The sequence below is a fragment of the Mizuhopecten yessoensis genome, unplaced genomic scaffold (assembly GCF_002113885.1).
Source record: "Mizuhopecten yessoensis strain PY_sf001 unplaced genomic scaffold, ASM211388v2 scaffold8469, whole genome shotgun sequence".
Classification (NCBI taxonomy): Eukaryota; Metazoa; Mollusca; class Bivalvia; order Pectinida; family Pectinidae; genus Mizuhopecten; species Mizuhopecten yessoensis.
In genome coordinates, this window is record NW_018407563.1 from 453,281 (window position 1) to 469,712 (window position 16,432).

The following is a 16,432-nucleotide window of genomic DNA, read 5'->3' on the forward strand; positions in this document are numbered from 1 at the left end:
CCCCCCCTCCCTCCACCATGGGAGTGCATTAAATTTAGACTCAATTAATTGCACACTCATATACATACTACTGCAGAATAACAGTTTAATCTTTCAAAGCTTAAAAACTAAGACCAATTATTATCTTAAATTCTTCCTATTAGAACACTTACAATGGGCATTATAAGCAAATATTCTTAGTGGGTTACTTTGAACCTAGATAATTGCATATACAGTTTTATAGTACAAAAATCTCTTATTTCTAAATGTTTGATTTTTTTATTATTTAAAAAAAAATGCCTTATTTTGTATTATGTAGGGTATAACTTTAAGCTGACTTCAAAACACAAACCCAGCTGAATTCCCCTGATATTTTCATAAGATCGATCTCCACACTGATTGGTTAAAATTGGGACATAAAATATCTTTGAGCCACAAACAAGGAAAAACAAGAATTACGCGTAATTATATGTGTCGCCTGTCCCGCTTTGTCAATATAATAAGCAGTTGCCATAGTACATAAGGAAACGGACCTAAACGCAAAATCATAACATTGATTTTTTTAAAGTCCAGAAATTTCAGGTTTTTATCCGAAAAAGTGCAGAAATCCATGAAATGTTTTCAGAGTAGTAGGCTCTACTACCCATGATACATGTATGATTGAGGTTTGGTTGGTCTAGCTCTTATACTTTGTCAGAAAAAGCCTAATATGCAAGGGCTAAACGTAAAACCTTAACGTTGAGTTTTTTTTCTAAGTCCAGAAATTTGAGGTTTTTAGCAAAAAAATACAGGATTCATTGAAATGCTAGTAAAGAGTGTAATGCATTCAGCTATACATCCCATGATACACCTATGACCCAAGTTTGGTTGCTCTAGCATTTATACTTTGTCAGAAACAGTCTAATATGTAAGAGCTAAACGCAAAACCTTAACGTTGAGTTTTTTTCCAAGTCCCGAAATTTGAGTTTTTTACCAAAAAATGCAGAAATCAATGAAATGTTTTTAGTGCATTAGGCTCCACTACCCATGCTACATCTATGATCGAGGTTTTGTTGGTGTAGCTTTGTCATAAACAGAGCTAAACGCAAAACCTTAACATTGTTGACGCCACCGTCGTCGTCGGAAAAGCAGCGCCTATGTGTCTTTCCGACATCCGTCGTAGGCGACACAAAAACTGTCAGTAGGTTTTTTGAAAGGGACATCAGATGACAGGTGCCTAGGAATTATAATACAGGGTGATGTGGTCCTGGTTAAACCAAGAAAAATAACAAATCAAAAATGGTAAGTCACAGAACAACCATTGTTAATTTACACTGGATTTTATTACAGCTGTTTATTAATCACTCTCAAAAAAATAGTTTGAAGCAAACGTTTAAACTCTAAATTTTTACACTAAATACTGATTTTCTGGATTTTTTTCCTGAAGCAGATTATAGTTTCAATTTAGGAACTAAAGGACAGGTTTTTTTTCTAGAAGCAAATTTTATATTGTTTTCAATTTAAACGTTCAAAGTTAAAAGTTGAAAAAAAAATCAAGTTCATCATTTCATTTTTTTTTTAAATGTTAGAATTATAAAGGTTTCATTGTGTGATCTGGATACCTGTATACATAAGCTTCTATGTAATCCAGAAATATTTGTAGTCCCACAGGTATGTTACAGGTTTGTCTACATATGTCAAGTTCTCAGGCAAGACATGCGGTCAAAGCGATTTTATTATAAAGAGAATATTAAGCTTGTATGGCCAAGATGGGGGGATTTCCTAATGCTGATAAATATATAAATTAATTGTAATAAAATATATACTTAAAATGCCAAATTATATCAAACATTACATTTTATCAACCCATATAGTGTGAAAAGTGTGAAATTTTAGGAATATTTGTATATAGCAAATAATGTATAACTGCTCTTCTTAACGGCTACATCTTTTCCCGAAACATTCGTGAAATAGCATTAAGTTCTCCATATCCATATCTAGGAGATCCGACGCTCCTATAAAGCACACATTTAACTTTCAATAAGGATGCCTTTTTACAAAACAATGCTAAATGAAATTATTATGACAGATAATTTTTCATTTCCGCCAACAAAAGTACATAGCCAAAACTTGATTTTACACCAGCCATGATTAATGATACACGATGCAAACCTGAGAAAGCTATCTCCCGATCAGTGTAAAGTACAAATGATCACCGGCAGACATTAGTTGTTACCAATCAAACCGGTAATATTCTCGACTAAATCTAGATAAGCATTACAATTTTTCCAGTCATAATCACAAAATACATTCTAATCAAATTTCCGGCGGAATACAACAGCTACCACCACCAAAGTAGCTGCATAAAAATCAATCTACGAAATATTACACGTGGGATCAAACGCAACAGAGAAGCTCTTCTGTGCCACTTCTCCCGTGCTTATTGAATATCGATGAAATAATATGCATATAAGTTGTCTAAAGTACTGTTATGGTAGTAATAACTGGCACAACACGGCACTGACTCCCTGCTTTATAGGCAATAATCCACATGTGTTAGCACGAGCCCCAACATACCCCACTACCCTCAGAAATACACAACACCCAGCTTTACCGAAAACTCAAACTTTCCCTGTTTTCTGTACTAGTCCTTTAGAAATGTCAAACAGAATTTTAACAAATTGACACCATTTTATATTCTAGATATCTGTAAAAGGACAGATTCTATTTAAAATGTCCCAACTTTAAAAGTAGTGAACTTGATCAAGCTAATAGTGCTTTGAATCAAAGACGATCAGAACACAATATTAAAATCCATTCCAAGGCGTACCAGCAGGAGACACAGACAAAACACCAATACAGCAAAGCGCATCTGTTTCATCTCAAAACTCCATCCTAATACAAAAATCATAGCTTACAAATACAAAATAAACTCCGGTATTGATTTTTCAGCAAGAAAAAAAAGAATTTAATATACATTTCTGATTTTCATTTTCTCTTTATCTTGTTTTAAGTCTCTAGAGCTACAGAAAAGGGATGGATTCATTTTCACAAAGGAATACAACTAATAAAGTAGCCGTAATATATTTCTGATTGCTCACGACAAACATAAACAAATCCATATAAAGATATCATAAGGCTAAATCCCATTCCATGGTCGTTGTATTTCAATTACAAGCCATGTTTACAGGGCCTTGTGACACACAACATATACCTATTGTACTCAATTTAAACCAAAATCTGATTTCTAACTGATAATTATTTAGAAACTTGAGAAGTAGGCAAATTTGTTATTGAGTAAATCCAACTAAAACTCACAGCTGGTGATAGTTATATATGCAGACATCCTATATATGATGCTGATTCCTACACCGCCACCACGTAATTACTTTGTATGTATTTGTGTATTTCCTCACCTGTCTTTTGAAGACTACATCTGTCTTTAAGACCTATGTATGACCATTAATGTATTACAGGGCCCTAGAGAATGTTAATGTATTACAGGGCCCTAGAGAATGTTTATGTATTACAGTGCCCTGGAGAATGTTAATGTATTACAGAGACCTAGAGAATGTTAATGTATTACAGGGTCCTAGAGAATGTTAATGTATTACAGGGCCCTAGAGAATGTTAATGTATTACAGTGCCCTAGAGAATGTTACCTTTTCATCAATGTCACAAGTCTTACCATCGCTGCACAATTGTACATTTATAATTACATTAATTAATGTCCCCGAGTTGATCCATTTAAATTAGTAAGAAGAAACTTGTATTCACGGGAGGTCCTGTGTACTGTTACCTAGATGCAACAGTTTCTCAAGTGTAATATCTCACCTTCTAGAGCTCCGTTTAATTTATCTAAACTTTGTTCATGAACTGTAAACTTGATTGCTAAGCTTTATGTATAGTAATCTTTATCCTTGAGTAACTGTTTTTTATGTATCAGTGAACTTCTACATGTATGTTGTAACTTTAGTGAGCTTCTACATGTATGTTGTAACTATGTATCAGTGAGCTTCTACATATATGTTGTAACTTTGTATCAGTGAGCTTCTACATGTATGTTGTAACTATGTATCAGTGAGCTTCTACATGTATATTGTAACTATGTATCAGTGAGCTTCTACATGTATGTTGTAGCTTTGTATCAGTGAGCTTCTACATGTATGTTGTAACTTAAGTGACCTTCTACATGTATGTTGTAACTTTTAATCAGTGAGCTTCTACATGTATGTTGTAACTTTGTATCGGTGAGCTTCTACATGTATGTTGTAACTTTTTATCAGTGAGCTTCTACATGTATTTTGTGATTTTAGTGAGTTCTTCATGCGTGTTGTAACGTTAGTGAGCTTCTACATGTATGTTGTAACTTTGTATCATTGAGCTTCTACATGTATGTTGTAACTTTTTATCAGTGAGCTTCTACATGTATTTTGTGATTTTAGTGAGTTCTTCATGCGTGTTGTAACGTTAGTGAGCTTCTACATGTATGTTGTAACTTTGTATCGGTGAGCTTCTACATGTATGTTGTAACTTTTTATCAGTGAGCTTCTACATGTATTTTGTGATTTTAGTGAGTTCTTCATGCGTGTTGTAACGTTAGTGAGCTTCTACATGTATGTTGTAACTTTGTATCGGTGAGCTTCTACATGTATGTTGTAACTTTTTATCAGTGAGCTTCTACATGTATTTTGTGATTTTAGTGAGTTCTTCATGCGTGTTGTAACGTTAGTGAGCTTCTACATGTATGTTGTAACTTTGTATCAGTGAGCTTCTACATGTATGTTGTAACTATGTATCAGTGAGCTTCTACATGTATATTGTAACTATGTATCAGTGAGCTTCTACATGTATGTTGTAGCTTTGTATCAGTGAGCTTCTACATGTATGTTGTAACTTTAAATCAGTGAGCTTCTACATGTATGTTGTAACTTAAGTGACCTTCTACATGTATGTTGTAACTTTTAATCAGTGAGCTTCTACATGTATGTTGTAACTTTAGTGAGCCTCTACATGTATGTTGTAACTTTAAATCAGTGAACTTCTAAGTATGTTGTCACTCTAAATCAGTGAACTTCTACATGTATGTTGTAATTTTAAATCAGTGAACTTCTACATGTATGTTGTAACTTTAGTGACCTTCTACATGTATGTTGTAACATTAGTGAGCCTCAACATGTATGTTGTAACTTTAGCGAGCTTCTACATGTTGTAACTTTTGTGAGCTTCTACATGTATGTTGTAACATTAGTGAGCCTCAACATGTATGTTGTAACTTTAGCGAGCTTCTACATGTATGTTGTACCTTTAGTGAGCCTCTACATGTATGTTGTAATTTTAAATCAGTGAACTTCTACATGTATGTTGTAACTTTAGTGAGCTTCTACATGTATGTTGTAACTTTAGTGAGTTTCTACCTGTATGTTGTGAATATTTACTCTGTTCGGCCTTTCTGTATTGATTTACTAATTTGATTAAATAATTGCTTCACTCAGATTTCCATGATTAATCAAGAGTGAACTTCCCCGGTTTGACCTATCCTTAATAACTTCAGTGCTGTGAACATCTAATGTTGTCACTTTTAACTAGGTCAATGAGTCTCCTTGATCACTTTGCTAGTTTCAGTTTTAGGACACTGCTGTCATGATGTGAATTAGTCAATGTCCATAAAGTCAATCCCCTCAGAGAATCAAGAAACCAACAACTGACCATAAAGTCAATCCCCTCAGAGAATCAAGAAATCAAGAACTGACCATAAAGTCAATCCCCTCAGAGAATCAAGAAACCAAGAACTGACCATAAAGTCAATCCCCTCAGAGAATCATGAAACCAAGAACTGACCATGAAGTCAATCCCCTCAGAGAATCATGAAACCAAGAACTGACCATAAAGTCAATACCCTCAGAGAATCATGAAACCAAGAACTGACCATAAAGTCAATACCCTCAGAGAATCATGAAACCAAGAACTGACCATGAAGTCAATACCCTCAGATAATCATGAAACTAAGAACTGACCATGAAGTCAATCCCCTCACAGAATCAAGAAACCAAGAACTGACCATAAAGTCAATCACCTCAGAGAATCAAGAAACCAAGAACTGACCATGAAGTCAATCCCCTCACAGAATCAAGAAACCAAGAACTGACCATAAAGTCAATACCCTCAGAGAATCAGAAAACCAAAAACTGACAAGTTATAAACATATACCTATTTCATCTACTTCAATTTTCCGTTATATTTTAGTTTTTTAAAGCACAACATATGGACAAGGAAAAACATGTTTTAATATTTATGTCTGGTGTAATGTTGTGTCTTTTATTAAAATATAGGAATTATGTCTGCTCAAGTTCTTACAAACAAGTCCAACAGACGGGTCATAGTGTAATGGCCCATTGGGCTTATGTGGACTTTTTCAGGAGAAGTGGCTTTAGAAGATCAGGTGGCTAGCTCCGTAGCCTGGCTGTCTGTAGAACCCAGAGACAGGTCAAGTATAGGACAATGAGTCTGGAACAACCCCTTTATCCCACTGTTTCTCTATACATGTACAATGTTTTTACAGACAGGTTTTAATTTCTTCAGGCAAAGGAAATTAAACATATATACATTTGTACCTTGTTTCAATTTTTTAAATTACAAGTTCAACAAAATCAAATTCAATCATTCCGTTAAGTAACTTTATTGAAAGCATGACAAAAGTCATTTCAAGAGGATTTCTCTTCAAGCTTAAATTTATGAAGAAAAGAAAGGGATAGACATGTCAAAACGAAACAATAAATCTTTCTGGATGTTTTAAAAAAATCCCATTTTACTTTTATGTTCCGTCTAGCGAAGGAGATGAGCTGAGGGTATATTCTGGGTGTCTATCTTACTGTTTATAGTGAATGAGTTTGTCAAGTTCACAGATGCAGTGGGCATGGTATCTTAATAACGTATGTAGCAACTGAGTTTGTCTAGGGGGGAAGTGGATATGCTATCCTACTGTGTGTAGCGATTTATGATAATTACAATAATTTGAGGTTCTTATATACCGCTTTATCACAAGGTTGTCTCAAAGCGGTTCACAAATTATTATCCGTGGTAATAGGGCCTTTGTAACCAGCCAAAATCTTTCTCAACATTTATATACAGCTGGTGCTGCCATTTAGGTGCTCTCAGCTAGCATTCAACAATTCCAGCACTGCCCCACCACGTTCTCATTTACAGCTACGTTGACTGGAACAAGCGGAGTAAAGTATCTTGTTCAAGGATACAACATAGTGCCATGACAGGATTCATACCGGAGACCCTTTGGTCACAAGCCTGGCATCCTACCACTAGACTACCATGCCTCCATTTTGTCTAGTCTGAGAGTGAAGTGTATGTGGTATCTTACCTTGTATAGCGATTGAGTTTGTCTAGTTCGAGGGTGAAGTGGATGTCGACCTCGCCCGGCCTCAGAGTAATACCACAGATAGGACAGCAGGGTGTCTGGCCATCCAACACACACTTTCTCCTCTGCTCTAAAACGACACAAAAAAACAACTATAATTAAATTTCATTGAAACCATATACAGAAATTTACATACTTAAGTTTGATCTGTCCATCACAATTGATAGAAAAAAGTTACAAATTCAACTTTGACTAGATATATAGTCAGTCATTTGCATTTTGTAACAAAATTTCCCCCCAATAGGTCCATTATGATAAAAAAACGTCATTCAAAATTGTATTGTGTGGTAAGATTTATCTACTTTGAAACCAGTCACATTTTTGCATACTGCATATTGGTAGACTTCCTGTGCCTAACGATTCGGCTTATAGCTAAACAGTCCAAGCAGCATTACTAAACAGTCAAAATATATCACAAAAACATAAATCAATTAAAAAAAATCAGTAAAATTCATTGAAATTCAAAAATTACCAGCCAACATTTTGTAAGCAATGCTTCACAAACTCACAGTCAGCAGATCATTAATCCTAAACAAACTGACCACACTCACAGTCAGCAGATCATTAATCCTAAACAAACGGACCAAACTCACAGTCAGCAGATCATTGATCCTAAACAAACTGACCAAACTCACAGTCAGCAAATCATTCATCCTAAACAAACTGACCAAACTCACAGTCAGTAAATCATTAATCCTAAACAAACTGACCGAACTCACAGTCAGCAGATCATTAATCCTAAACAACCTGACCAAACTCACAGTCAGCAAATCATTCATCCTAAACAAACTGACCAAACTCACAATCAGCAAATCATTAATCCTAAACAAACCGACCAAACTCACAGGCAGCAGATCATTAATCCTAAACAAACTGCCCAAACTCACAGTCAGCAAATCATTAATCCTTAACAAACTGACCAAAATCACAGTCAGCAAATCATTAATCCTTAACAAACTGACCAAAATCACAGTCAGCAAATCATTAATCCTTAACAAACTGACTAAACTCACAGTCAGCAAATCATTAATGCTTAACAAACTGACCAAACTCACAGACAGCAAATCATTAATCCTAAACAAACCGACCAAACTCACAGGCAGCAGATCATTAATCATAAACAAACTGACCAAACTCACAGTCAGCAAATCATTAATGCTTAACAAACTGACCAAACTCACAGACAGCAAATCATTAATCCTAAACAAACTGCCCAAACTCACAGTCAGCAAATCATTAATCCAAAACAAACCGACCAAACTCACAGGCAGCAGATCATTAATCATAAACAAACTGACCAAACTCACAGTCAGCAAATCATTCATCCTAAACAAACTGACCAAACTCACAATCAGCAAATCATGAATCCTAAACAAACTGACCAAACTTACAGTCAGCAAATCATTAATCCTAAACAAACTGCCCAAACTCACAGTCAGCAAATCATTAATGCTTAACAAACTGACCAAACTCACAGACAGCAAATCATTAATCCTAAACAAACCGACCAAACTCACAGTCAGCAGATCATTTATCCTAAACAAACTGACCAAACTCACAGTCGGCAGATCATTAATCCTAAACAAACTGACCAAACTCACAGTCAGCAAATCATTAATCCTAAACAAACTGACCAAACAGTTTCAATGAAATCTTCTCCATTATATAATCCTAATTGTGCATATGTGATTTAACTGGACGTTGAGACCTGTCAGACTAGCTTACATATGAAGGCTCATGTCTAAGGGCTATATTTAGTATCTTGTACTGTCTGAGGGCTATCTAATACATTAAGACCTGTCTGAGGGCTATCTTATACATTAAGACCTGTCTGAGGGCTATCTTATACATTAAGACCTGTCTGAGGACTATCTTATACATTAAGACCTGTCTGAGGGCTATCTTATACATTCAGACCTGTCTGAGGGCTATCTTATACATTCAGACCTGTCTGAGGACTATCTTATACATTAAGACCTGTCTGAGGACTGTCTTATACATTAAGACCTGTCTGAGGGCTATCTTATACATTCAGACCTGTCTGAGGGCTACCTTATACATTAAGACCTGTCTGAGGACTATCTTATACATTAAGACCTGTCTGAGGGCTATCTTATACATTCAGACCTGTCTGAGGGCTACCTTATACATTAAGACCTGTCTGAGGACTGTCTTATACATTAAGACCTGTCTGAGGGCTATCTTATACATTAAGACCTGTCTGAGGACTACCTTATACATTAAGACCTGTCTGAGGACTACCTTATACATTCAGACCTGTCTGAGGGCTGATCGTTAAAATGAAGACCAGAAGGAGGGATATGTTATACACTTGAGATGATTCCTGATATCAGATACAGGGGAAAATATATCAGAATTAACTGGAGAAATCCCTCATATCTGATTGTAGAGAAAACTTGACTCTCTTGGATTAGATTCTGGGGTAACTCAATGATTGAGGTAAACACTGAGTACATCTCTCTTGGATTAGATTCTGGGGTAACTCAATGATTGAGGTATACACTGAGGACATCTCTCTTGGATTATACTCTGGGGTAACTCAATCATTGAGGTACACACTGAGGACATCTCTCTTGGATTATATTCTGGGGTAACTCAATGATTTAGGTACACACTGAGGACATCTCTCTCGGATTATATTCTGGGGTAACTCAATGATTGAGGTATACACTGAGGACATCTCTCTTGGATTAGATTCTGGGGTAACTCAATGATTGAGATATACACTGAGGACATCCCTCTTGGATTATATTCTGGGGTAACTCAATGATTGAGGTATACACTGAGGACATCTCTCTTGGATTATATTCTAGGGTAACTCAATGATTGAGGTACACACTGAGGACATCTTATATTCTGGGGTAACTCAATGATTGAGGTATACACTGAGCACAGCCCTGAAATCAGCACCAGCACGAAGAAACCCACATATTTTTAAATCAAATCTTAAACTTGAAACCTGAATCTTGACTATTTTAAGATGACCACACAACATGACATTTTAATGAGAGTTTTATTTCACTTTAATAAATGAAACCAGAAACTACTAGAGGAAAATGAAGGGAATAGGCTGAATACAATGTAGACAGATATAGGCTGAATACAATGTGGACAGATATAGGCTGGATACAATGTAGACAGATACAGGCTGAATACAATGTGGACAGATATAGGCTGAACAAAATGTGGACAGATATAGGCTGAATACAATGTAGACAGATATAAGCTGGATACAATGTAGACAGATATAGGCTGGATACAATGTGGACGGATATAGGCTGAATACAATGTGAACGGATATAGGCTGAATACAATGTGGACGGATATAGGCTGAATACAATGTGGACAGATATAGGCTGAATACAGTGTAGACAGATATAGGCTGAATACAATGTGGACAGATATAGGCTGAATACAATGTAGACAGATATAGGCTGGATACAATGTGGACGGATATAGGCTAAATACAATGTGGACAGATATAGGCTGAATACAATGTGGATGGATATAGGCTGAATACAATGTGGACAGATATAGGCTGAATACAATGTAGACAGACATAGGCTGAATAAAATGTGGACAGATATAGGCTGAATACAATGTAGATAGATATAGGCTGAATAAAATGTAGACAGATATAGGCTGAATACAATGTGGACGGATATAGGCTAAATACAATGTGGACAGATATAGGCCGAATACAATGTGGATGGATATAGGCTGAATACAATGTGGACAGATATAGGCTGAACACAATGTGGACAGATATAGGCTGAATACAATGTAGACAGATATAGGCTGAATACAATGTAGACAGATATAGGCTGGATACAATGTGGACGGATATAGGCTGAATACAATGAGGACAGATATAGGCTGAATACAATGTGGACGGATATAGGCTGAATACAATGTGGACAGATATAGGCTGAATACAATGTAGACAGATATAGGCTGAATAAAATGTAGACAGATATAGGCTGGATACAATGTGGACAGATATAGGCTGAATACAATGTAGACAGATATAGGCTGAATACAATGTTGACAGATATAGGCTGAATACAATGTAGACAGATATAGGCTGAATAAAATGTAGACAGATATAGGCTGAATACAATGTGGACTGATATAGGCTGAATACAATTTGGACAGATATAGGCTGAATACAGTGTAGACAGATATAGGATGAATACAATGTGGCCAGATATAGGCTGAATAAAATGTAGACAGATATAGGCTGAATACAATGTGGACAGATATAGGCTGAATACAATGTGGACGGATATCGGATGAATAAAATGTGGACAGATATAGGCTGAATACAGTGTAGACAGATATAGGCTGAATACAATGTGGACAGATATAGGCTGAATAAAATGTGGACAGATATAGGCTGAATACAATGTCTACAGATTCAGGATGAATACAATGTCTACAAATTTATCTTCTAACTCAAGTGACAAGACAAAGCTGAATGATTTTCCTTCCCACTCAAGTGACAAGACAGGCTGACAGATTTACCTCCCCACTCAAGTGACAAGACAAAGCTGATAGATTTACCTCCTCACTAAAGTGACAAGACAGGCTGACAGATTTACCTCCCTTCTCAAGTCACAAGACAAAGCTGATAGATTTACCTCCCCACTCAAGTGACAAGACAAAGCTGACAGATTTACCTCCCCACTAAAGTGACAAGACAAAGATAATAGATTTACCTCCCTACTAAAGTGACAAGACAAAACTGAATGATTTTCCTCCCCACTCAAGTAACAAGACAGGCTGACAGATTTACCTCCCTACTCAAGTGACAAGATGAAGATAATAGATTTACCTCCCTAATCAAATGACAAGACAAAGCTAATAGATTTACCTCCCCACTAAAGTGACAAGACAAAGCTGACAGATTTAGCACCCCACTCAAGTGACAGTTTACCTCCCCACTCAAGTATGACTAAAACTCACAGATTTACCTCTCTACCTAAGTGTGACCAAAAGCTGACACATTTACCTCCCCATCTAAGTGTGACCAAAAGCTGACACATTTACCTCCCCATCTAAGTGTGACCAAAAGCTGACACATTTACCTCCCCATCTAAGTGTGACCAAAAGCTGACACATTTACCTCCCCATCTAAGTGTGACCAAAAGCTGACACATTTACCTCCCCATCTAAGTGTGACCAAAAGCTGACACATTTACCTCCCCATCTAAGTGTGACCAAAAGCTGACACATTTACCTCCCCATCTAAGTGTGACCAAAAGCTGACACATTTACCTCCCCATCTAAGTGTGACCAAAAGCTGACACATTTACCTCCCCATCTAAGTGTGACCAAAACTGACAGATTTATGTCCCACTCAACTGTGACCAAAAGCTGACAGATTTATGTACCCCCTCTAATGACTAAAACAAAGCTGAGAGTTACCTTCCCATCCAAGTAAAACTTAAGTTTACCATTTTATCAAAACACCCAAATGGCAGAACATTTTCTTCTCTAGTCAAGAGACAAGCCTTACACTAACAGATATGAAATTCAACAAGTTAAATAGATAGCTTGAAAGCATATATGAATGACGGATGTTTTAATTTTTAAAAACTTTTTAAATAAAAAGTTTTCTTTCTGTAGAATAATTTTTAACGCTGTTTGATAGAAACATGATGTAAAGCTTTATTTGCAAGGCTCTTCTCCTTATCGAGTTCTCGCCATGTCATTGCGTATGCAATGCAACAGAGCCTTGGCAGCGACATGCTTAAACTCCCGTCCAACGACCATATCAACCTCTTCAACATGCAGCTTTACAGATTCATTAATGTTCCTTCTATCAAATTCATATCTTAAAATTTATGCAAATGATCTCTCAACAAAGTCAGGGAGTTGGACATTTTGAATCTTTGGTTAACACAGCAATTTCCATTCGGTAGATTGTCAAACAATAAGACAAGGGGCTTTGGACCATCAAGTTGGTGACAGCCCGTCACTCAAGTGAGCCACACAATTATTAACTGGCTGTCACTTCCCTGCACAGTCCTGAACAAATGTGGAGACCCGTAATCCCTCCTAGTCCTATTTGACGGAGCACAGAACTTCAAACCTCTGTACAACTGTGTACAGCTCCCAGTATGTCACGGTCAAAATCAATAGGGAGTTTTAGCAAGTAATACCTGGTTAATTATCAAGTCCCCCCGTAATCCCTGTACTCTAGATCACCCTAATCCCTCCTAACAGAACGGCTCTATACCCAGGGCAGAGATCACGCTCCAGAGTGAGTTATCCCCCCATCCAAAATGTATCAGGCGGTGCATCCCCCGTCTAGGCCAGCACACCTTGTCATGCCCAGTGACAGATCACACCTTATCTGTGCCTGCCATCAAAAGGACAGGTCTCCGGGATCAAACCCCCAAAATCCTCAAGCCTTGATCAAACCTTGGGGTTACTTTAATGGCAGAATGGGGGCTTCACACTGTGGGTAACTTTACAACGCCGTAAGGGGCTCCGGCTCGTTCTTTGTCAGGAACTAAGATGACCTCCAGATAGTTTTCTTGGTTCTTGAAATGTTGAACACAAACAAGCAAAAGAAAACCTATCTTGTTACCGTGTGTACAGCCAATAGTTAGGGCTGTCCATCACAGAAACATATTGTCCATACAAACAAATTGATGTACACAAACTATTTGAAAAACTCATTTCCATATGTCCCTTCAATCCATTATATTTATCAGTATATATACAAATGAAAATCATGGATCAAATACAGCACTGCAGTATATAAATCATTTTTATCAGATGTACAACTGTGGGGTATATGTGTAAATCGTTTATAAGATATTGCTCTGCAGTATAAATTTGTAAATATTTGTCAGATTTAGCTTTAGAGAAGTTATCAAATTTTAAATTTTAAATAAAAAAATAAAAAGTTTCAATATTAAAGGTTTTGAATTGTAAATGAATTTGGGGACCAAAACCAATTAAATCATATAAAGTCCTTTCTTAAAATATATAATGAGCATTGGCTAATAAATTACTGTTTTAGTTCAAATATATCAAAATTCTAGGCAACTTATTTTAAACTCTTTCACCCCTGAAATTTCATAATGAACTATCCCAACCTTTGAATTGGAGGAGTTCAAATGTGTCTTCAGGGGTGAATGAGTTAAAATAGTCCTTTTAAAGAAATGTACAGCTCATTTCAAAAGTTTCATATTTTTCACTATTGACTAAATTTCAAGATTTCAGCACATTGTAGTTCATCAGACTGTGTATGCAACAGATATGGCAGATACCACATTGAAATAATACCAGTCTACACATGGTTGTCACAAGCATGACTTGCAGACTACAAGGAAACTTGGACAGAGCGTTGTACCCAAGCAGTCTATGATTCAATGTGTATGACAACGGAGGTATAACTATACTTAATTAAACAGTACTTGATGTATTTGTGAGTATGTGAACCCCCTGAAGGACTATCTGGTCCTCCAGAGTGACATACCCCACTCTAGGACTACATGACAAACCAGCTTTATTTTGCTAAAGATTTCCAGTCACACAGGACGCTCTGACAGATACTCGGCACATCAACATTTTTATGATTCTTACCTCGTTCAAAAATGGCACGTAAAAAACTTGAGCTGACTTTGTTGTATTGACATTATGTAAGAGCACTTGTGTCTCAACAACTTAACTAATGTACCGAACAGGTGTAGTTCTTTGTTTCATTGATTACCCATCGAGAGAAACCTAGAAACAGGGGGGACTGTGGTACGTTGGAGGAACGTGAGTTTAAATTTTCACACCTGGCCCACCATAAAGGTGATTTAGCTTTGAAGTGCCAGGTATCGCCTGTATAGAGCGGTACAGCCTAATCCTAGTGCTGCCACCAAATCCGACCTTAACTTAATTCATGTTTACAAAATCTTTTTGACATGCCAATAACTCAATATTCAATCACCTCACTCCCACCTGTATTTGGCCCACAGAGCGTTAACATTGATAGGGAAGCAAATTCATGGATTTAATATTCAAATAAATTCAGATTTATATTTAAAAAAGTTTTTAATCAAATGAATTTCTTTAAACTTGAAAGCATTTTTTTTTTGTGGTTCTTCCAACATAAAAAATGTATCTGGAGTTTTCTTGTTAAAATAAATGTGGATCTGGTATTCTGCAAATTAATCTACCTCTTTATGAAAGTTATAACCAAACACCAATCATGTGATCTGGTAGAAATGCGCCGGTACCACAAATCTTAATACGGCAAACAAACGTGACTCTAAGTTCAATGTGGATACAAAATCAAACAGTCAATCAGCAGACAGATCTGGAATCTGTAGCGCCGGCGTGGGGAAAATCTACCTGGGAACCTGGTACGCTTCGTCCCAATTCAGAATGACGCCACGATACAGATTACAAACTTACGCAGACGAAATGCACTCATTCACTGCAAATCTCTGTATTTCTATATCATTCCATCTTGTGTGTAAAACAATCCATCAATTCTGTCATCTTGTACTTTCCTATCGGTGCAGTTATTTCATTACGGTAATAGAATTCACTAATATTACGGCAAACGATGTTGTTATTGATGGCCAGAAACTCTAGTCAATATACAATTAAATGTGATTTTGCTTGATTTCCAACATAACTAATAGATGTTTGACATGAACCGACAGCTTGAATTAGAGTAAAAACAATAATACTACAATCTTTACACGCAGCACGGAATAATAAACAGACGTTTAGATTATTTTTTAAAATATTAAATTTGGACGACTAGTGGTGGAGAATTATTGCCCAGTTGAAAAAGCTGTCTCAGTTTAGCTGCTCTGCTTACACCATTTTCTTTTTGGTTTGTCCAAAATAGTTCTGTAGGGGGCAATGTACCTCAATGAGGTATGGCCTAAATACCTACAGAACCTTAATTTTGTGTCTCATTCATTTCTCTCCCTCAGTCTGTTCTTTTTTCTTCACACTCTAATTCTCATCCTCCTTTTCGTTAAATTTCAGTTTTCAAATGTCCCT

General features: G+C 36.5%; 1 protein-coding gene across 4 annotated transcripts in view; it reads right to left on the bottom strand.

Moving 5' to 3' along the window:
* Positions 1–16,432, bottom strand: part of LOC110456027 (E3 ubiquitin-protein ligase Rnf220-like) — an 84,512-nt gene that overhangs the window by 50,187 nt on the left and 17,893 nt on the right. For all 4 annotated transcript variants that reach the window (XR_002463545.1, XM_021506546.1, XM_021506544.1 and 1 more), the window contains one exon: positions 7,334–7,460. Coding sequence is in view for 3 of the 4 variants with exons in the window: in XM_021506546.1 (XP_021362221.1) it covers positions 7,334–7,460 (127 nt within the window). In the remaining variant the exon portion in view is untranslated. The remainder of the gene's footprint in view (positions 1–7,333; positions 7,461–16,432) is intronic.